At 36.2% G+C, this 20,899-nt stretch overlaps 4 protein-coding genes across 6 annotated transcripts; 3 read left to right on the forward strand and 1 right to left on the reverse strand.

The window, feature by feature from the left end:
- Positions 1-317: 317 nt before the first annotated feature.
- On the forward strand, positions 318-3,023 carry WRKY55 (WRKY DNA-binding protein 55). The gene is made up of 4 exons (XM_059603198.2): positions 318-799; positions 1,143-1,274; positions 2,126-2,644; positions 2,865-3,023. The coding sequence occupies exons 1-3, from the start codon at positions 345-347 to the stop codon at positions 2,616-2,618; spliced, it is 1,080 nt and encodes a 359-aa protein (XP_059459181.2). The 5' UTR covers positions 318-344; the 3' UTR covers positions 2,619-2,644; positions 2,865-3,023.
- Positions 3,024-5,867: 2,844 nt separating this feature from the next.
- On the reverse strand, positions 5,868-7,491 carry WRKY54 (WRKY DNA-binding protein 54). Its single transcript, XM_059601549.2, has 3 exons — positions 6,993-7,491; positions 6,768-6,872; positions 5,868-6,664 (listed from the first exon to the last, which is right to left on the reverse strand). Exons 1-3 carry the CDS (start codon positions 7,334-7,336, stop codon positions 6,241-6,243), a joined length of 873 nt encoding a protein of 290 aa, XP_059457532.2. The 5' UTR covers positions 7,337-7,491; the 3' UTR covers positions 5,868-6,240.
- A 3,619-nt stretch (positions 7,492-11,110) lies between these two features.
- LOC132187419 (Rhodanese/Cell cycle control phosphatase superfamily protein) lies at positions 11,111-14,166 on the forward strand. Of its 2 annotated transcripts, none has more exons than XM_059601724.2 (5): positions 11,111-11,576; positions 12,051-12,302; positions 12,450-12,548; positions 12,817-13,110; positions 13,609-14,166. In XM_059601724.2, the coding sequence occupies exons 1-5, from the start codon at positions 11,184-11,186 to the stop codon at positions 13,966-13,968; spliced, it is 1,398 nt and encodes a 465-aa protein (XP_059457707.2). In that variant the 5' UTR covers positions 11,111-11,183; the 3' UTR covers positions 13,969-14,166. The 2 variants fall into 2 exon arrangements, with proteins under 2 accessions (XP_059457707.2, XP_088373679.1); XM_088517553.1 differs by having other exon boundaries at positions 11,493-11,576; positions 12,061-12,302; positions 13,609-14,160.
- Positions 14,167-17,146: 2,980 nt separating this feature from the next.
- Positions 17,147-20,743, forward strand: TFIIS (transcript elongation factor IIS). 2 transcript variants are annotated; one of them, XM_059601703.2, is made up of 3 exons: positions 17,147-17,295; positions 17,444-17,617; positions 19,432-20,743. In XM_059601703.2, exons 2-3 carry the CDS (start codon positions 17,462-17,464, stop codon positions 20,434-20,436), a joined length of 1,161 nt encoding a protein of 386 aa, XP_059457686.1. In that variant the 5' UTR covers positions 17,147-17,295; positions 17,444-17,461; the 3' UTR covers positions 20,437-20,743. The 2 variants fall into 2 exon arrangements, with proteins under 2 accessions (XP_059457686.1, XP_059457687.1); XM_059601704.2 differs by having other exon boundaries at positions 17,454-17,617.
- Positions 20,744-20,899: the final 156 nt, after the last annotated feature.

Below are 20,899 nucleotides of genomic sequence, written 5' to 3' on the forward strand. Positions count from 1 at the left end.
CTATGGTGTTATATATCTAGTCCGACTAGTACTTCAACGGGACCTAGAACTTGATGGTATTCAATTTAATTTATTAATTATGGTATTTTTCCCTTCAAACCTCTGAAAATTCTTTCGGGTTGAAGCATTTCGGATTCAACGGGGCGAGGTCTTCCTACAGACCCATGGAAAAAAGTTTGAAAAGCAAACCCATGCGGACCATGACCAAGTCGTCCTTTCAAACTTGCTCTTATTGTAACGTGTAGAAGATCACAAATATGGTTCAATTCTTTCTAGCATATATACAATTGCCCACCATTTAAATTATGTCCACATCTGAGACAAATCAGAGAACCTCGGAAACCATGGAGGAGATGACATCCCTATTATTCCAGCGTGGTTTTAAATTAGTTAGAGAACTTGAATCAAACCTACCAAACCTGGCCGACCAGCCCAACATGCTCTCAAAGTCCTGCGATGAGATCGTGAATGCTTTCAGAAACGCAAAGGAAGGGCTACACCTACACATGATGTTCCGCCAACCACAGGAATCTCAGCAGCAGCAGCCTCAGACAGAAACAAGTTTAGAGGGATGGCGAAGGTCTAGTAATTGCACACACCCAATTATGGAGATATTACAGATGCAACTTCAAGCTGATAGGACCCCGCCCTTCAGTAGGTCCGATGTTCTTTTTGCCGGAGAGGGTGGAAGAGAGGCGGAAGGTTCTGCTCGCTCCAAGAGCATAGGAGGAGGAGAGCTTCACCCAATGGACGTATCAGATTCTGGCGTTGTTTCATCCTCGCAAAGACAGCGAAGAAGGTGAGAAATTTCATCTTGGAAAAAAATGTACGTGCGTATTTGACTTACTATTTTCATATCAAACTTAAATAGGTCCCTACCTCCATGCTGCTCGCATGTTTCTTGGAAATTAATTAATACAACTATCAGTATATATATATATGTACCAAGTTGATTATATACATTAATTTGTTTAGCATGCATCCAAAATATGATCTAATTAAGTAGGCAACGGGAGATTAATTGTTACATTTTGAGTAGCAAGCCGGAAGTCCTTTGGGTCTTTCGAAGTAATTAAGGAAACAATATTATTGTTGAAGATGATAGCTATAAATATATATGTGTTATTGTTGTTAATAAGCAGGAAGGATGATGGGGAGAGACGGACAATAACTGTGGCTGCACCTCGGATTGGAAATACTGATATTCCGCCTGAGGACGGCTACACGTGGAGAAAATACGGCCAGAAGGAGATTCTCGGCTCAAAATTCCCAAGGTATGACGTCTGAAATGCTTACCGGTTATGGTAAGATCTATATATGTATATTAAAATGATTATTTCACACTTCAATTCACAACATCGATCTGTGCTTTATTCTTAGAAGGTCTCGGATCAAGATTGTTACAGTCAATTCTATATATTTATGCAATAGCTTTTAATTTCTTTTGATCTCCTTAACACATCTCTTCCGCATTCTATTCTAAGATTTTTTACGCTCTAAATTATGTTTTGTTGTATCTAATGGTATATATACATGGTCCTACATTAATTAAAAATTTTAAATAACTTGACTAAATCTATAAAAATCTAACCAAATCCTCTCAATTTTACCAATCGGCTTTTAGCCCTCTCAGGCTCTCTTAAACTTTGACCAGATCCACGCCTATTCTAGAAGACATATATATGTATGATTGAGTCTTCGCGACTTTCAATTCAAAGCAAACATGGGATTGGCCAATTGTCTTGGAAATTAAGGGTCTCTGATTGAAGTTGCTATCACGGTCAACTATAATTATTATTCTTTCTTTTACCTCTCTTTTGGACTTTTGATCAAATGCTCACAAGTTTATTAATTACCAGAATAATTGACTGATCAGTCTGCCTAGTGCAAATTAATTAATAAGATTTACTAGTAATTTCCCAATGATCTATGTCGTACACTGGTTTTAATTGTAGTTTAGACCAGAGGAGACCTCTGTAAATGACCAACGGTGGACTTGAGAGAGTACTGCTGCTTGGTTAAGCAAACGACATACCATTAATGTTTAATTTTGACTAATTTTTCATTGACCAAATATATATATATAATCGTTTAATTAATGGGTTTAATTTTTATTTTACATCAGGGGTTACTATAGGTGCACCCACCAAAGGTTATACCATTGCCCGGCCAAGAAGCAAGTCCAGAGGCTCGATGATGACCCCTACACGTTTGAAGTGACATATCGAGGCGAGCACACATGCCACATGTCATCCACGGCGCCATCAATTCCACCGCCGGCAGCAGCAGCTGACATTACCCACGAGATGACCCAAATCATAACTACCCAGCCTCCACCGTCTTCTTCAATTCCTCTAAGCAGTTGGCTCTCAATGGAGTACTTGGGCATGAGAGGAGGAGGGAGCAGCGGCGGTGCCAGCAGCAGCGGCAGTGGCATTGTTCTTGGCGGTGGTGGTGCGGGTCCATCCGCCACACGAACTGGCAAAGATGTTGAACTCCCGGTTGCTGATATGGCTGATGTAATGTTCAACTCTGGCAGCAGCAGTAGCAATTTTAGCATGGATTTTCTCTTCCATTCCAACGATGACAAATGGGAGACAGGTGACAAACAAATTTGAATCGCTAATTGGACTGGTCAGTATAGGTAATTTTTTTCTTTTAACGAATGCTATGAACTATATTCGATCTCTTATTACATGACAGTCTTACAACCGGTTCTGAATTGGTTAGGACTGATATGTCAATATTATAAAATAATTATAAAATAAAAATACAATTTTTGACATATATATATATATATATATATATATATATATTTTAAATGAAATTTGAAACATCCTTAATATTACCAATCTCATGTATAGGCATATCAAAATTTTGGAAGCGTACTTGAGAGGCAAAAGGCTGCGGCAACTTGTTGTTAGGAGGTCAATCTTAATTGGATTTTTCAGCGATGTAATTACGCACTTTATTTTTGTACTTACTAATTGGCCAATTTGATGTGGCCTGTACTTTTATTTCTATTGGGATTCAATCAAAGCTTCCTTTCATATGCCTTACTAAGCCTCAAGGCATATTCAATTAATTAAATAAATTAGAGTCTTTAGTTTTTTTTTTTTTTAAGGAAAATCATACTTATCTCATTAATAGAGGAATTAAGAGCATTAAAACTCTTACAATTACAGAACATAACGTTTTGAAAGATCCTAGCCAAAGCTAAAAGATCAAAGTCGTAACTAAAATATTACACATCAAAGACGCCAAACATCCGCTAACCTATAACTAATCAGTTGGAATAACAGATCTGCGCTAGGCAGACACAAACTAATGCATAGGTAGCTATTATTCCTCGACCCTGGGATCAAAAGGACCGCATGCCAACACACATCCTCCTGAACCCGAAAGCTAGGATATCGTTCACATCCACAACTCCAAGGGTCTGGACCAAAATAACAAGCGAGGAGATCAAGAGAGAGGACATGACCTTATTACAAGCAGCAAAAAAAACAAGAAAAATACAACGAAAATCAAAGCAATACAACTACAAATTTAAAATAGGAGCACACTAGGCGGATGACAGCAGCCGGAAGAAAAGCCGATCGCGTGCTTGCCGAAAACCGATGCGTAGATGGCGTTAGAAGCACATCGCGGTGAGGACGCGTAAAAAGACCCAACAAAAACAGTAAACGGCAAAATTCACGTGTTTCAAAAGTTGTCGGCCTCCGCAAAATCCATGGAAGGAGCCAACTGGCCAAGTACGATACATAGGGCAGTGTCGACATTTGTTGAGAGCCTGACCCTCACTCGTTTTGTCATGTAGCTTGTCGTGTTGTCATTCTTCAAACTTTTTTTTTTTTTTTTGGGATGAATAATTCTTCAGCTTTCCCCTTTAATACGCACTGTCCTTGAGCTATACTTTTTGTCGACATTTTTTTAATTTTCCCTGTTGGAGGACAATGCGTATTAAAGGTGTGAAAAAGTTGGCGAAAGTAGTGCCCATTTCAAAATTCATCTATTTCTTTTATTTAGTGCATTTTTTTTTTTTTCAACATAATTTTCATTTCTTCCATTAATATAAAATCAAGTGTTTAGAACCCATCAAGGTTCTAAATTTGGGAGAGCACGGAGCTCTAAATTCACGGTGTGCAAAATACATGTTGGGGTCTCATCCACCCATAAGTGCTCAGAAGGACACTGGACACCCATCTTTGCCAAACCATGCGCAGCTTGATTGCCCAGCCTTCGAACATGACGCACCATCAAGCTTCTTCGCGTGAGTGCATTTTGAAAGGTATTGTTGTTCAAAAGTTTTAATGATAGTAGTTCATTAAATACAATATTCTTCAAAATGCTCTAAATAAAAAAAAATAGAGAAATTTTAAAATAAAGAGGATCTTTTTCCATGTCCCACTTGCTCGCTCATCTTTTGTCCCATTAAGTTTTTGTTTAAATTTAATGTGCATTAAACAAATTAAATTTAATACGCATATGTTGGAGGACGGTGAGTATTAATAATTTTACAAACAAATTAAATTTAGAAGGGAGTTTTTAAATTTAATCTCATCTTTCTCTTACAAACAAATTTTACAGAAAAACTTTTACAAACTGATATGGTACAATATGATTGGATATAAGATAAGTTCAAATTTTGAAAAACCAAATCATGTTGTACCACATCAGTTTGTAAAAGTTTTTTTGTAAAATTTATTTATGATCCTAACACTCCTCTTAATTATTTGGCGCATGAGTTTTGAATTCTATAATCATTTTGTACTCTTTTTTACCCAAAAAATTGGTAGGAGTTGTGCCACGTTATACACGCCAGAATCATGTCCACATGTTAACATGCCACATCACCATCTATTCTAAAATAATAATTATGTTCTTAAAACCAAAAAAAAGAAAAAGAAATAGAGGAACAAAAATGGATCTTAATATAAACATAAGAGTATAGTCTTTGCTTGAGAACGGAGATGCCTATGTTTTGGTAACCAAGTAATTTGAATATGATATTCAAACTTTGAAGTTTGTCTCATTTTCCTCAAATTTATTGGTCCGAGACTGAGTTGCATTGAAATAAAATTGAGTGACACTCATATTATAGTTTATGAGGATAAAGTATATATAATTTACCAAAAAATTATTACTTTTTTCTCATTGAAAACTGAAATTTGTTTTTGTTTTCACCAACCTTCGCTACCTTCATCTATTTACAAAAGAAAATGTCAGGTGTTCTCTTGATGTTATTCTAGTATCTTCTTAGTTCTATATGAATATTATTTATAAATACCAAGTGAGATAAATAAAAGCAACTTTATTTTTTTGTTCGTTATAAAATAATATTTACTTATGATTATGAGAATGCTAGAAGAATATCAAGAAAACACCTAGTATTACCCATTTTCAAAAGAAGAAAAGAAAAAGAAGTAAATTGGCCCAAAGAAGTGATGCAAGGAGGAACAAGTTAGAGAATGTGTAGATAAGTTGTAGGGGCGAAGAGGCGTGAACCAATTGATTCTCCAACACAAGTATTTTGGTTTTGTTTCTTCTTGTTTTTGGCTTTTTCCTAATCTTTTTCTTATCCAGTTACTTATTCTACAATTTTTTTTCTTAAAAAATTATTAAAAAAAAAAAAAAATCGACATAAAGCATGATTACAGTAATATTACTCTTTAATTCATTTGTTATATTTATTTTATATTAATTGAGGTAACATATTATAATTTTTTTAAGTGATTAACATGAAAAATCACTTAAAATATTTCATATCACTTGGAGTAATATTAGTGATAAAAAATGAAATTATATAAATTAGTCTTAAAATTATCCTTTTTATAGGAATAAAAATGTTAGAAATTTCGTGGAAAAAACAGGGTGGAATTCAGAAATGTTACTGGTCCAATTGCGAACTTTTAGGCCGCAAGTATGAAGGCATCCATAGAGGATCAAATTATCCTTTTTTCTTTTCCACTGGAAAAACAAACCCATCGCTAGCCCTGACCCCACCACCTTTATACAAATTTCCAAGGCTCTATGGAAATTTGGTGGATCTCCGCCCCCGCCCGTGTTGTATCCGTCAATTAAAGAAAGGCAACCAGAAAGAAATGATTTGAGTTTTTTTTTTTTTTTTTTTTTCTCTAATTATAAACATAATTATTTCTAAGCAAATGGGATATGACCGTACACGTACAGAGGAAATTGTCCATTTTGTTCTAGCTTGTACAGTAGAGAAAAGGTAGCCTAGAGAAAGTCGCTAAAATCACCGTCAAAATCAATGTCCAAACTAAGAGATGCAGTATCCGTACAGGAGTACATGGTGGATACCACATCCCCGTTATCAGAGCCCATAGGCCCAGACAACTGGAAATCCTTTAAATCTGGCCACAACGATGGAAGGTTGTCAGTCAGGTCACTCAGCGCCTCCTCCTTAGATTCCTGTTTTATGGTTGGTGTGACGGCGAACGCCGATTCCGAATTCGCCAAGTAACATTCCCACGTCAAACCATGAGTTTCTGTGATGATTTGCGGTGTCTTTACTATGTCTCTGCATGTGTGATGACCAATGTAAGTGGTCTGAAACATCTGCGGGTCGTTTTCCATTTTCTGGACTTGTTTCGTCGCCCGGCAACCTTGATCGTACTTGCGTGTACACCGGAAGTAACTCCTGTCAATCCAATCCAATCCAATTTTAATTAATTAGCTCCCTCTTCCTAAAACTCAAACAATTAATTAAAACTCAAAAATTAGCTAGAATTTTGGAATTAGACCTTGGGTGCTTAGCATTGAGGATCTCCTTTTGTCCGTACTTTCTCCACGCATGACCGTCATTTTCTACTGTGGGAGAGACTGTTGTCCATGTGTGTGCTGTCTTCCTGCAAACAAGAATATATATGCAACTATTACAATTAGTCCTGGAATCTGGATGGATCGAATTAATATGCAACATATATATATATGACAGGTAATTAGGTAATGATTAATTAAATTTATACCTTCTCCTGTAACACCCTCTCCGATCCTTGGAAGCGGGCCTCTTTCTACTGCTCTCGCCGGAATCGTCAGACCTCGGGTCATCGCAATGTGAATCAGCATGGGAAACAGCCAGGTTCTGACTAATTACCTCCCCAGACTCGATAGAGCTGAGTAGAGAGAGAGTCTCAGTGAAAGATGTCAAGATTTTGGAGACGAGGTCCTTGGCGGAGAAAGACTCATGATCTTCTTCCAAGGCTTTGTGAAGCAGGGTCTTCAGCTGGGTTGCGCACTGCTTGCCTTCAACAAGCTCTTTGATCAACTTTTGCCTAGTAATTGAGAGCTTTTCAGGCCAAGGAGTACCCATAATTAACTATGCTTAATTATCTACTTGAAACTTCGTGGTTTTTTTCAAAAACAGACTAGTAGATTGGAGTGATGAGGAGTACTGAGGAGAAGAAAGGGATAGATTTTTATATGAAGCTACAGAATGGGCTGAGGAAGGGGAGAAGTAATTTAATGGAAGTTGTAAGGAAGGGGGGCTTGATGTGACTGGAAGGAAGAAAATTCCACCCATGTGCCTACAAACCTATGCTTACGTTTTCCTGTGACGCAAGCCTGACGACGCCCTCTGTACTTTTGAGCTTATCCGCTCAACTTTCTTGTATCTACCATTTTACGCTCCCACGTCACTAGGGGCGCTGCATTTAGCCGTGTTCTTAAATCTTAGTTAGAGTGAGATCTTGATGCAGGAAGTTTTGATTAAAAGGTTAATGTATAGATTACAATACTTAAGTGGTGGAGAGCCACTTGAGGCTTTGGGGTCAAAAGCTTTTAAAACAAAAAAAAAAAATTTTAAAAAAAATTGCTGTTTTTTCCCAAGTTTCACACGGTACTCTCAAAAAAAAAAAAAAAATTATTCTCTTCTATTCACGCAAGTTATCACTTAACACTTTTAAAAAAAATTTAGCCGCACTATAATATAAATTGTCTGATTTCGTCATTATATATTTTTATGATGATAATTATCGGTAATTAATAAATTCTGCATGAAAAAAAATATAAAAGTGAAATTATAATACGGTAATTATCACATAAAGTTAAGTATTTGAAGAAGCATGTGAATATGAAATAAGAATCGCGGAAGATAGAATTAAATGTGATGATATAAATTCACAAGCATATATACTAATATACGCAGTGCAGGAGTGACGACTTTCTCTTTCCCCCCTTTTCTAATCCATTTCTCAAATTCTTAACTAGTTGTTCTAGAAGGGATGGGGGGCGGTGGGGGGGGGGCCAATTGTCAAGTTGGGATTAGAAAATTGGTCAGTCTAGTTGGCATGTGTGAGAGAGGGAGAGAGCATATTTCCTACACACATATTGATATTGAGTTCCGAACGGCGTGTTCCTCGGGTCATCACTTTATAAAAGATGTCCTATCGCACAATTCAACCAATCATCGATATCAAACATGTATAATCAAACTTGTTGTTTTGTTTTGTTTTTGTTTTGTTTTTTCTATTTTTGTTTTTGTTTTTTTTTTTTTTTTTTTTTCAGTGCCAGGCTATCCCTCTAGAATCTAAGAAAGATACGTGTATTTGTCTGGTGTGCAAGGGGGCACGTTCCAAATCAGGTGATGAATTGTTCTTATTATTGGAAAACCATCAACTCCCAAAAATTACCTCTACATTACAGGGTCCACCACAAGATGGAAAAAGATTTTAGGGGAGACTGGAGAGGGAAATTATCTTCAACTATATGGCTTGTAATGGTAGACAAGATCTGGAAACTTGATATGCGAATATGACATGAAACTAAAGGATTCAAATTTCATGTATTAGGTTTTGAATTAAACACATAGATTCAAATTTCATGTATTAGGTTTTGAATTAAACAGATAGATTCAGTTGAACACAATTGTCCATAAGCATGTCAAATTCATGTTAACTCGCTTGACCTGCATAATTCTATAATTTTCTCACTACCATGTATATATTTTATTTGTTAGAATGTAATCTTTTTTTTAATTATTATTATTATTATGACTGTTATGTATTTATCAATGAAAATTGTGGTAGTGAAATGCAATCAAGTATTTGCACCAACTCAATCTGTTCATATTAACACCTTCAAATAAGTTGAAATGGGGTATGATTGTGTTAACCCAAGACCACTTGTTACATGGTCCACCTGTAATCAAGGACAAGTGGACTCGACATCTTAGGTTGTCCAAATTAGGTGAGTTTTACAGTTCACTTATCTCTTTCAAATTAATTGTTTTTTTTAAAAAAAAAAAAAAAAAAAAAAAAAAAAAAAATTCAAGTAGCCTAATCGCATAGAAATCCTCATCCAATTGAGTGAAACTCATTTCATTTGTTTGGACTTTCGAGTGAAGTAAAGTGAAAACAAATTATTATTTTTAAATAATATAATATTTCCCAATTAGTTGTTAATAATAAAAGATACATAATGAATATTATTTTGTGAGATAAAAATTAATTTATAACATTTTTCTATATTTTATTATGTGAGAGGAATGATAAGATGGTGAAACACTTGTTACAAACTATGGGCAATAATTCTGGAGAACACCTGGAAAGAGTGGACAAATTAAGGATGTCACCACCTTTTCCCTCTTGGTTGTTTTTATGATTTCCATTTTCCACCCATACACAAGTAGTATTGAATTATCTATCATTATCTTTCTTTCTAACTCGATCTTCTGTTTTTACTTTTTAGCTTTATTCCGTCTCTTCTGTATTGCTCAGGAAAAAACACATAAAATAAATTCATAATCTAATTAAATTATTATTATTATTATTATTATTATTATTATTATTTTATTTCTTTGAGTGAGGTTGTTAATCATGGAGGGTAGTCCTGTTTAACAAACATTTATCCAAAGCAAACCAATTGCTTGAATCAAAACTGAAGAATCTTTTTTAAATAATCGTGCCATCTTATTATAATGGGGAAATTTTGTTAATTATAATCTAATCTATCTTATTATAATGGGGAAATTTTGTTAATTATAATCCAATCTTACACATCAAAACGTAGTGGCAAATTGGCAAAAACAGAAGGAAAACGGATTCAACTTGCTTATGAAATAAGGCTTGTAGTTGTAGAACATCCTCATTGACTCAAAAATTAATTATCATACATTCAACCCTTAATAATACAATTTCTCTCGTTTTAAAAGAGTCTTCATGACACAAAATATATGAGATACAAGATTTTTCTATCCATGTTGAAAAAAAAAAAAACTAATGTGCACATAGTCAAACCCTCTTAGCACGAATAAAATTATTTACGATTTCAAAAAAAAAAAAAGAATTGTTGATATTAAAATTATGTGAATTAGGCTATATCTTCCATCCAACAACTTGAAGAATATTATTTATTAAAAAAATAGCATGTTTTCGAGGCAATAAAAAACATAGACTTATTATTCACTTTTGATGAGACACATATTTTATTATTATTATTTTTTTTTAAAAAAAAAAGATGTAATTTTTAGTTCAAACAAGGATAAAGATATACTTAATTTTGTTGTTTTTTTTTTTTTTTATCCGGACCCTCTTCAAGAGTATTCAATTAATGACTATAATTTTTTTAAAGAAATCTTAGTGCCACAAATATGCTACATGGCATTTCAATAAAAAAAGTATTAAAATATTAATTAAAACTTAAAAAATAAATAAAAACAAAAAAAGGGTGGCCGGCCACCCCAGACCAGCCCTTGGGAGTGGCCGAACCCCCCACACCACAACCCTTGGGGGTTGGCCGAAACCACCCCCAAATCTAAACTCTATATATATATTTTTCATTTTGGCTCTTGAGGTGGTCGGACCACCCTCCAAGGGTCATGGGGTGACCCTCACCATTTTTTTTTTTTTTTTAAATTTTAGTTTTTATTTATTTTAATATTTTTTATTAAGAGGACACATGACATATTTGTGATACTAGGATTTTTTTAAAGAAATCTTAGCCATAATGGACTGGAGAGATTATATTCCAATTTTTTTTTTTTTTATTTTATTTTTCCTGAATTGATAGCGTTTTTTCAAATAATTTGATGTGAAAAATTGTCCCCCCAAATTCCCAATATAATTTATTTGTAATTCAAGAGATTCCTTGTCCCTCCCAATACATTAACCTAACCAACAGTACTTGTTGTTAGATCATAGGAGTGGCTGAAAGCCGCGTATATGCTGCGGTGTAGAACACCTCCATTGCTCGCCCTCAGGATGCTCTCATCGTCACCATCATATTCCGCAAACCCTAACCCCAGATTACCTTTACTCCCCACCTCTCTAATTCCTCAACCGTCCCTGTCCCACCACCACCACAACAACCACCACCATCATCGTCCTCTCTTCTCCAACTCTATTCGCGGCCTCCCTCGAACCCAAACCATGACCATTTCCAGAAGCCTCTTGTCTGGGCCCACCACTGGCCCAATTCCAGTTTCGACCGGACCCGAACCCGGTTCCGATGACTCGGAATCCCAATCTCTCGTGGTCGTTTCCTTCTACAAGTTCGCCGATTTCCCCGACCATGCCGATATGCGAAAACCCCTGAAGGACCTCTGCCAGCAACTGGTACCAATTTTATTTTTCTCTATCAAATCCGCAATATGATATTCCAAGTACAAGATGTTGATATTGATGGTACTTTTGGTTGTGTTTAGACTATGAATGTTATTGGCCGTTTAAGATTCTTTTTTCTTGTCACCAACGCAATGCTTGGTTTTTCCAGTTTATAGCTTTGATTAGCTTTCTCTCCTTTGAATGCTATAAATCAAATGCAACTGACCCCTTTTCATTCTGAGCATGAGAGACAATGATTCATTTACCCATAATTCCAATCAATGGCACTTGTGGCAGCCTGGATTTTCCAAGTCCAAATGGAAATTGGAAGTTTACTTGGAAATTGTTATTTTATTACTTGGAAAAATTGTCTCTCTTGGTGTATAAATGACTTGCCATGTTTATTTCCTACTATTCAACATCTGAGTTGCTCTTCTGACCTTGTGCATCCTCTTGTTTGTGCCTCACCAACCTGATGCTGTTCAGCGTGTTTCAGGTGGTATTATACTGGCGCCTGAAGGAATCAATGGCAGCATTTGTGGTACTCGGGAATCAGTGGAAACAGTTCTTGGATTCATTCAAAGTGATAACCGGCTAAAGGGGCTAAGACAAGTGGAATCACCCGTGAGTCCTGAGGAAGAAGCTATCCATCATGGACACACTAGCAGTTCTCCCCTTGCAGCAGGGGAGGATGCACCCTTCCGATGGGATCATGTGAGGGTCAAGTTGAAGAAAGAGGTATTCTTTACTAAGCCTTGGCATTTTTTTTTTTTTTTGAGTTTTAGTGTACCATCTTTATAATGAGCAGTAGAAATTACTTCAATAATTTTGTTCATCAGCCTATCAGGTGATTCTTATCATGGTCTATATCTATGTTTGAAGCAGATTGTTACTCTCGGAATGCCTAGTGTATCACCTACTGAGAAGGTAGGAAAATATGTTTGTCCAAGGGATTGGAATGCATTGATCAATGATCCAGATACAGTGAGTGATCAAAATTCTACGAACTTATAAATGTTGAAATTTTATTTTGATTTATTTCCAGCATTAAAATAAGTGTCATAAGTAAAATAGAAAATGTAAGCACATGGTATGGCCATATAGAGTGGTGGTCGCATTTGAAATATGAAGTGTTCACTTTTTATAACTCCACATGGATGAGTACTGCATCAGACTCTGTAATTTATAGTAAGGGGGCTTGCATTTGCATACACGTTTTGATTTGAATCTTGATGTTGACACACTTTTTTAGGTGGTGATTGATGTGCGCAATGCTTATGAAACTAGAATTGGGAAGTTCAAAAGAGCAGTTGATCCATGTACAACTGCATTCCGGGAATTCCCATCTTGGGTGGAGGATCACTTCCAAGTTTCTGATTCAGATGATGAGCATTCGAAGGTAAAGGTGAATGGTCCAAATGGAAGCACTGAAAAACAAGTGGAGATTCCAGAGCAAAAAATGCCTCAGCGGGTTGCGATGTACTGCACAGGAGGAATAAGATGTGAGAAAGCTTCAAGTTTTCTTCTCAGCAAAGGATTCAAAGAGGTGATTCTCTTTGGAAATTTTATTTTCTACCAGCTTTCTGCCTATTTGTTTTATGAATTGTTGTGCAAGGCTAGTTATCCTGTGGTCATGATAATACCATGGTGGGAAAGGTTCACCATTTGATGATTCCTTCCTAGGAGTTTTGGCTTCTACATTGACATGATCATCCATCCAAGACCCTAGCTAATGGGCTCCTTTCCCCTTTTTGTCTGGAATGTGAATATCCATGATCCTTGTAGGTTAACTTCTGAGCTTTGGGAACATGATAAGTACCAGCATTACATTGTTAATCATCGACAAGTTTCTAGTATAACATGGGTTCTTTCAAGATACATGCCCAAACTGATCATAATTTTACTTCTATTTCGACCCGGCCAGTATCATTTGTTGGCAACTTGCCGTGAGTTTGTTTCTTACTGTAACAAGCAGCAATTAACCTTTTATTAATTACCTTTGTTTGATGATTTTCTGTGTCCTTGGACCTTAAATATTTGCCAGGTTTATCATTTGGAAGGTGGGATTTTGAAATACCTGGAGGAAGTAGCAGAATCAGAGAGCCTCTGGGAGGGTGAATGCTTTGTGTTTGACAAGCGGGTGTCGGTTGATCATGGTTTGGTACAGGGAACTTTCAAGCTTTGCTATGGGTGCAAGCAACCAGTGAGTGATGAGGACATGGAAGCCCCAGAGTGGGAGTATGGAGTTTCGTGTCCATACTGTTACTCATCGAAATCCGATGAAGAGAAGGAGAGGGCACGAGCTCGTCAAAGGCAATTTGAGACATGGGGCATCATAGGTGGCCCAGACAAGGGTCGTCGACCAGCATCAAATCCAGCTACAGCTAGTATTAAGAGTTCTTAAATGAGGTCGGATAGAAGGTGTTGTGTTAGCCGTTAGGGACAATCTCAGAACAACGAATTCCTGTAATTTCCGGCTTTCGAATTCGCCCTTGTCTTTAGAGCATCACAAGCATTTTTTTTTTTTTTTAAATGTATGAGAATCACATGTGTTACTAAAATGCATGCCTCCAATTGTTCAAGCTTCTGATTGTTGATTAAATAGCTTGATGCCGACCAAAATAAGGGAAAAAGATTAATTTTAATTTTCTAAGCGATTAAATAGCTTGGTGGGCATGTTCCTGGGTATTTTACCAGCCGGCTTGGGCTGCAATATATATATATATATATATAACTGCTTCGAGCATTTTACCTTTACTATAAAAAGAGAAAAAGAAAAAGAAAAAGAAAAGAGTTGGTGTGATGGTCATGGGTCCAAATATTTACTTTCAGGTTGAGATGGCGACACCCTAGTAGAGGTCTGAGGAAACTGAATTTGACTAGGGTGGAGCTGATACCCACCTCGTACCAGCGTCGAGTAGTCGACTCGACAACAGGATTGGGCTTTGGGCTTCGCATACAGCAGTCGGTGGACATTGACATATTCAGACAAAGATTCTTAATTTCCTCCTTTACTACATATATATTTTATTATTAGGGTTGGGCAAATCCAAACAGGAAGATTGAGATTGAGATTGAGATCAGAAAATGGGAGGTGAAGCAGCAGCTGCTGGGGGAGTGTTCAAATTTCTAAGCCCAAGGCTTCGTCCCCAATCAACTGACATCCAAGCCGCCGTCTGCTGGGGTGTCGCTTCCACCACCACCGCTCTTTGGCTCATCCAGGTTTCCCTTTGAAGCTCTACTTTTTATCCCTCTTCTTCCATAATATAAATACGTGACTTGTTGCCTTCACCTTCACTCTCTGTGATCCTTCTAGCCCTTTTTTTTTTTTTTTTTTTTTTTTTTTGGAAAAAAATAAATAAATGACGCCTCTCCCCAACTATATCATTCTCTCTCTCTCTCTCTCTCTATATATATACATACGCGTGTATGTGTATCCGTAAAATATGCAGATCGCTGGAACTCTTCTTCAAAGGTACTCCTTTAGTTAACTTTTGATGGTTGATTTGTAGGGTGGCTTATTTCGTTCATATAGTAAGAGGCTTCATATATCTTGAAATTTTAGCATTACCTTTACCGGTATATGTGTTTAAACTTTAAAGGGGTTGATTTGATGTGATATGTGGATAAAATACTCGTTTATTCTTGCCTGTCAAGTTCTTAATTCACACTTTTACAATCTATTGAATTTGAGAATCTACTTCAATTCCCATGCACTAGGGAGCGCATCTTTCTATTAAAATATGACTTGCATTAGCATATATTATTAAAGATTGATAAATAGGTGCTAATTAATATCAGAAAAGATAGAATAATGAATGAAGATGTTCGTTACTAGATGGTGATGGCGCGCACTAAGGAGAAGACAGAAGGTAGTTATCTACATTGGAAATGCTGCAATGAGAACTGGTTATTGTACCTGTGAGAAGGGGTGATGTGATCAACTTGAACGATCGAGTGAAGAGGGTAATATAGGAGACCTAAAATAACATGGATGAACTTAACAAAGAAGAGTATGAGATAGAGAGATATTAGAGGGTTATGGTTTTTGATTGCTTAAAATGGCCAAAAAAATAAAAAAAATAAGAGGTTGGTAACTTGATAGAGCTAGTCATGGTTGAATTGGGTTAAGAGAGTTTTTGCAATCAATATTGCAATTCAATTTATTTACTTGGAACAAACCTAAAACTCCACAATTGGATTGCCCACTTCACTTGATTCTTTGTTTTCTTAGTTTCCAGTTTTACCTACTTAATATTGTTTGTCTTGAATTAATTAAGATTATACATTAATTTAATTTCGTTCTGAAATATTAATTTCACAGCCATTTGATTGGTTGAAGAAGACCTTTTTGGAGAAACCAAAGCCTGAGGAGGAGGAGACCAAGACTTGAAAATTCTGGTACAACCTTTTGATTGCCTGCTGGTGGAGTTCTGCTGCGAGAATATGGGAAAAATGGAAACATCCGATTTTGAATAATGTAATTTCCAGTTTTACCTAGTTAATATCGCTGTTTTATGTTGAGCTTTTTCTTTGCTTTTAAAAGTTTCTCATCCTTATTCCTTGGTGTGTAACGACGATCCCAGGCCTTCTACACATGAATATGAATATGAATATGATGTCATCAGACATCATCAGCCCCACTTGAAGTCAAGCCTCCCAATCCTATTTAAATTTAAACTCAACCAAATGTTAGTAATGTTATACCACACTATCATACAATTGAAATGACGTGACAAGAAATTAAAACAGCTGCTGATCACGTTTCAATTCATGTTCAGTACATCATCTTAATTATAACTACTCATAAAAGGAGGGGACGGCTTTTTTAGTCCAATATTTCATTGACTTTGGTTAGGAGAACTTACTTTCTCGATCAATCTTTTTACAATAGATTAAGCATTTTACAGAACAATTCAAGTTTAGATCTACTTAACTCAGTTTGATGATGCATTGGGAATGAGAGAATTTCATGCGTCAGTCCCAAATGAATTAAAATCAGAATTTTGGTCATTTCCCTTTATTGAAACAAAAGTGTAATACCTTGAATAAATATGGAGATCCTTTAAAGCACTAGGGGAAAGGGTCTTTTTGGTAGTAGGAGTTGAATTCGCACGTGACCCATGTATCAAGCCCTATTCTGGTCATATCTATCTTATTTGTATTGTATAGTATACAGATTGGATTAATAGGATATTCTAGATTTTCTACTACTAATGAAATTTGTTTTGTTTTAGCATTTATAATCTCTAAATAATGCTTAATTATTATTTTCTAAATTGAAACATTTTATTGAGATAATAATGAAACTATCTATTTATAAACAAAAGATAAAAAGGGAAGAATCTAGGAATCATAATCTACAAGATTAAGATTGTACCAAGTCTAAAAATCCAAAAATGCATCCAAATTGGGGAACAAAATCCAATCGTACGACTAGGAAGAGTAGCAGTAGGAGTAGGAGTATGACCAGTTCCAAAGTTGCATCTAGAGAAGAGAAGAGACCAATCTTACGTGCTTACACGTGCGCCGACAGCAGCCGTCGATCTCCCAACTCTCTTATAGGTTAGTGTTACCTTCCCTTATAATATATAGGTGGCCGATACCCTTTTCGTTTTCTTCTTTCAGTCGCTGCTCCAAGAATCCACATCCATTAGGGATTTGGTTTTCTTAAAAATCAATAAAGAAGAGGAGCTCGCTAAAGCCCTCTCGTTTCCAACGGCCGATCTATGTAAGTGATTCACACCCTACTCCGTTTTTCTTTTCTTTTCTGTTCTTTTACAAACAAGGGTAATATTTTCTTCTTGATGTTCGCTGTTGTAGATTTGATTTTTTTTTTTTTTTTTTTTAATTTAATTATATATTTTTGAAATTTAAAGCGAATAACAGTGGGGATTATGGAGAGAGAGCTGGTGGAATTGTTCGAAGCTGCGAAGAAAGCAGCGGACGCTGCGGCCTCCGCTGACGGAGGATCCGAGGAAAGTCGATGCCTCGATGCCTTACGCCAGCTCAAGGATTTTCCTGTCACTTACCAAGTTCTTGTCTCCTCCCAGGTACTCTATTTATAATTAAGCTGTTTTTGTTTTTTTTTTCCTTTTGGCTTGCATAAATAATTTATAAAGAGCTGATGGAGCTCAGTGAATGACTTTGGAATTTTTTCTTTTAGAATTTGGGATTTTGCACGTGTGATTTCTTATTCTGGTGATTTTTGGTGGGCGGTTTTGAAATTTTAGCGCTGAGCTTAGAATTTAGTACATTTTTGAACACAAGAAAACTGGAGAGTGAGAAAAAAAAAATGACAATGTTGCTTATTGCGTCTCTTGATTCATATTTCATGGATGATGTGCTTACGTGAGGTAAATATAAAATCTTAAAGCGGAATGGCTACATTTTTATTTCAAGAACGTTGTATGAGCCAACACTTGATAAACATTTTCCGGAGTTTGTCTCTTGTACCACAAATTGATTTGGAATGGCTATTTTTGAAACTCCATTATTAAAATTCTATATTCGATTTTACGTTCTTTTTACTATTTTATCAATTGCATTATATCTTTTATTAGCATATATAGTGCTCATTTGATGAGCATAATAAAGGTAGAAAGAATAGACATTTCATTTTAGACTTTTACCTCTAAGCACCCAGATGTCTTTAGCTTTCATTTCCCACCCCCCCCCCCCCCCTCCCCCCCCCCGCGCTACTGCCTTTCGATTTTTATCTTTAATCTTTATTCATAATTGTTGTTCCTGCTTGTCGGATAGCCCCTCAACCAACTAATGTTGATAATAAACTTGGATGGTACTCTTAAAGAAGGGTCATGGTGATATCTAAATTTGATCATGTGGTGGCACTCAATCTTCACCAATGTGTATGTGTACTATGTTTTTTTTTTGGGGTAATTTTTTTAACTTGGGCTAAGAAGCACTTGGGATCTGGACTGAGAGATTCTTCCTGAATGTTTTTTTGTGTCAAAAAGCTGTAGAATATAATATGCTATAAGGAGATGCATAATGAAGCAAGAACAATTTGGTTCTCAATCTTCACTTTTGGGTATGTTTGATAATGATTTTGAAAAGTGTTTCGTTGGTTTTGGTTTGAGAAAGTGTTTTGATGTGATAAATAGGTGAGAAATGTTTTTTGGTGGGTTCATATTTGAAAAGTGTTTTGTGTATTGAATTGTTTGCTAATGGTTTTGGGAAAATTAGGAAAAATGTGTTTTTGGTTTTGAGTACAGAAAAGTATTTGTATAGCCTTTACCAAATGAGGCTAATGAATACAAAAACACTGCCGAGTAGTGGATTTAATCCCATAGAGCTGATAAATTTTTTGCCTGTAAATTCGATATTCAATAGGAGCATTCAGCAGTTTTCTGATCACTCGATTATTCTGTTGCATTGGGTTATTTCATTTTGTTTTGTCTGGACGAAAAAGTCTGAAACTGTGGTTCAGAATCTTATATCCCTTTCTTTTCTAGTATTTCTCGTTAATTAAATAGAGTATTTAATGTCCTTGATAGAATGATATCCTGGTTCTTCTTTTATACCTTTCTCTTTTCCTAGAACTGTTTTTATTCATTGCAACTATCCTTAATGAAACATATCAACCTGTTTCGTGTACTGGTGAAGCTTGTCTCCGTACTTGCAATTGGATCCCACTATAGCTGGTGGTTGAAATAGTCCTTTTATTATATTCTGATCATTTTATTTTGATTGGTGTTCTATGTTCAGAACATTGAAATATTGTAAGAGAAATAATATGTATTTTTCAGATTTATGCGTGTTAATGTTGCAGTGCTGTAATTTCTTTGATTTAATTCCTTGTGAAAATGAATTTGAGATTTGGTGTGTTCTTTAATATGAAATTCAGGTTGGGAAGCGTCTTCGACATCTGACGAAGCATCCTAGGAAAAAAATCCAATCATTTGCTTCTGACCTGATTGAGATATGGAAGGACATTGTTATAAAGGAAACAAACAAAAACAAGAAAAGTGAAAGCTTGGATGATAAGAATTCTGTCAAAGTTGAGTCTGTAAATGCACAGACTGCCAAGGTCGAGAAGGATCAGAAGACATCTTCCACGAAGGTTGAGAATGTTTCAAAGGTTGAAAGCATTAAGGTTGAGAAAATTGTTCAGAATGGTATGCCAAGCGTGGAGAAAGTTTCAAGGTCAGATGCTGTCAAGACAGTGAGAAAGGTTTCGAGTGTTGATGTTGTCAAGGTTGAGAAAAGTGCTTCAGCTGAGAAAGTTAAGGTTGAAAAGATTACCAGAGAGGAGAAGAAGGAAGCTTCTGGAGTGAAGAAACCATTGCTGGGCCCGGGTGCTCCCCCAAAGCTGACATCAATGATTAAATCTAATGATTCCACGCGGGACAAAGTACGAGAAATTCTTCATGAAGCATTGTCTAAAGTTTCTGGTGAGGCTGAGGAGTATATTCAGGAGGAAGTGAATTCGTGTGACCCCATTCGAGTTGCTGTTTCTGTAGAGTCTGTTCTGTTTGATAGATGGGGCAGTTCTCTAGGGGCTCAAAAGGTTAAGTATAGATCCTTAATGTTTAACCTTAAGGATGCTAACAACCCAGATTTCCGGAGAAGGGTACTTCTTGGACATGTCAAACCAGAGAGGCTTATCAACATGAGCACAGCAGAAATGGCAAGTGATAAGAGGCGAAATGAGAATCGAAAGATTGAAGAGAAAGCGTTATTTGACTGTGAGCGTGGAGCGGCACCCAAAGAGACAACCGATCAATTTAGGTGTGGTCGATGTGGGCAACGCAAATGCACCTACTACCAAATGCAGACGCGGAGTGCCGATGAGCCTATGACAACGTACGTAACATGTGTAAACTGCAATAACCATTGGAAATTCTGTTAGTTTTAGCGTCCCTCTCTTACCAGCTGCTGCTAGCCATTTTTTATTGGTTACCATTATGAGATAATTCTGAAGCTGCTCCTGTTATTGTGATTCAGCTCTAGTGCAGTCAACGTTATGAAATTTCAGTGTAGGAACTAAACTACATATGTAGAATTTTATCCTTGTTTTTGTAGGACTGTTAGGTTTTATTTGTTGGGATGCTGAAATTTTATTGGATCAAAGGCTTTATTTGGTTCGCCATTTGTATGGATTGAAACAAATTGTATGCTATATTAATATAACTCTGCAGAAATGTGGATTGCGGATAGTCTTTGGTTTGTATACGATGGTTGCATGTGGTAAGAGACTACTTTGATTGATTGCTAACAGATGGTATGGTATGATGGAAATGGAATCATATATATTAATATATCATAAAATATCATTGCCCATTATTAGATATTTCACTACATTTTCCTTCATG

The sequence above is a fragment of the Corylus avellana genome, chromosome 6 (genome assembly GCF_965113065.1).
Source record: "Corylus avellana chromosome 6, dhCorAvel1.hap1.2, whole genome shotgun sequence".
Taxonomy (NCBI): Eukaryota; Viridiplantae; Streptophyta; class Magnoliopsida; order Fagales; family Betulaceae; genus Corylus; species Corylus avellana.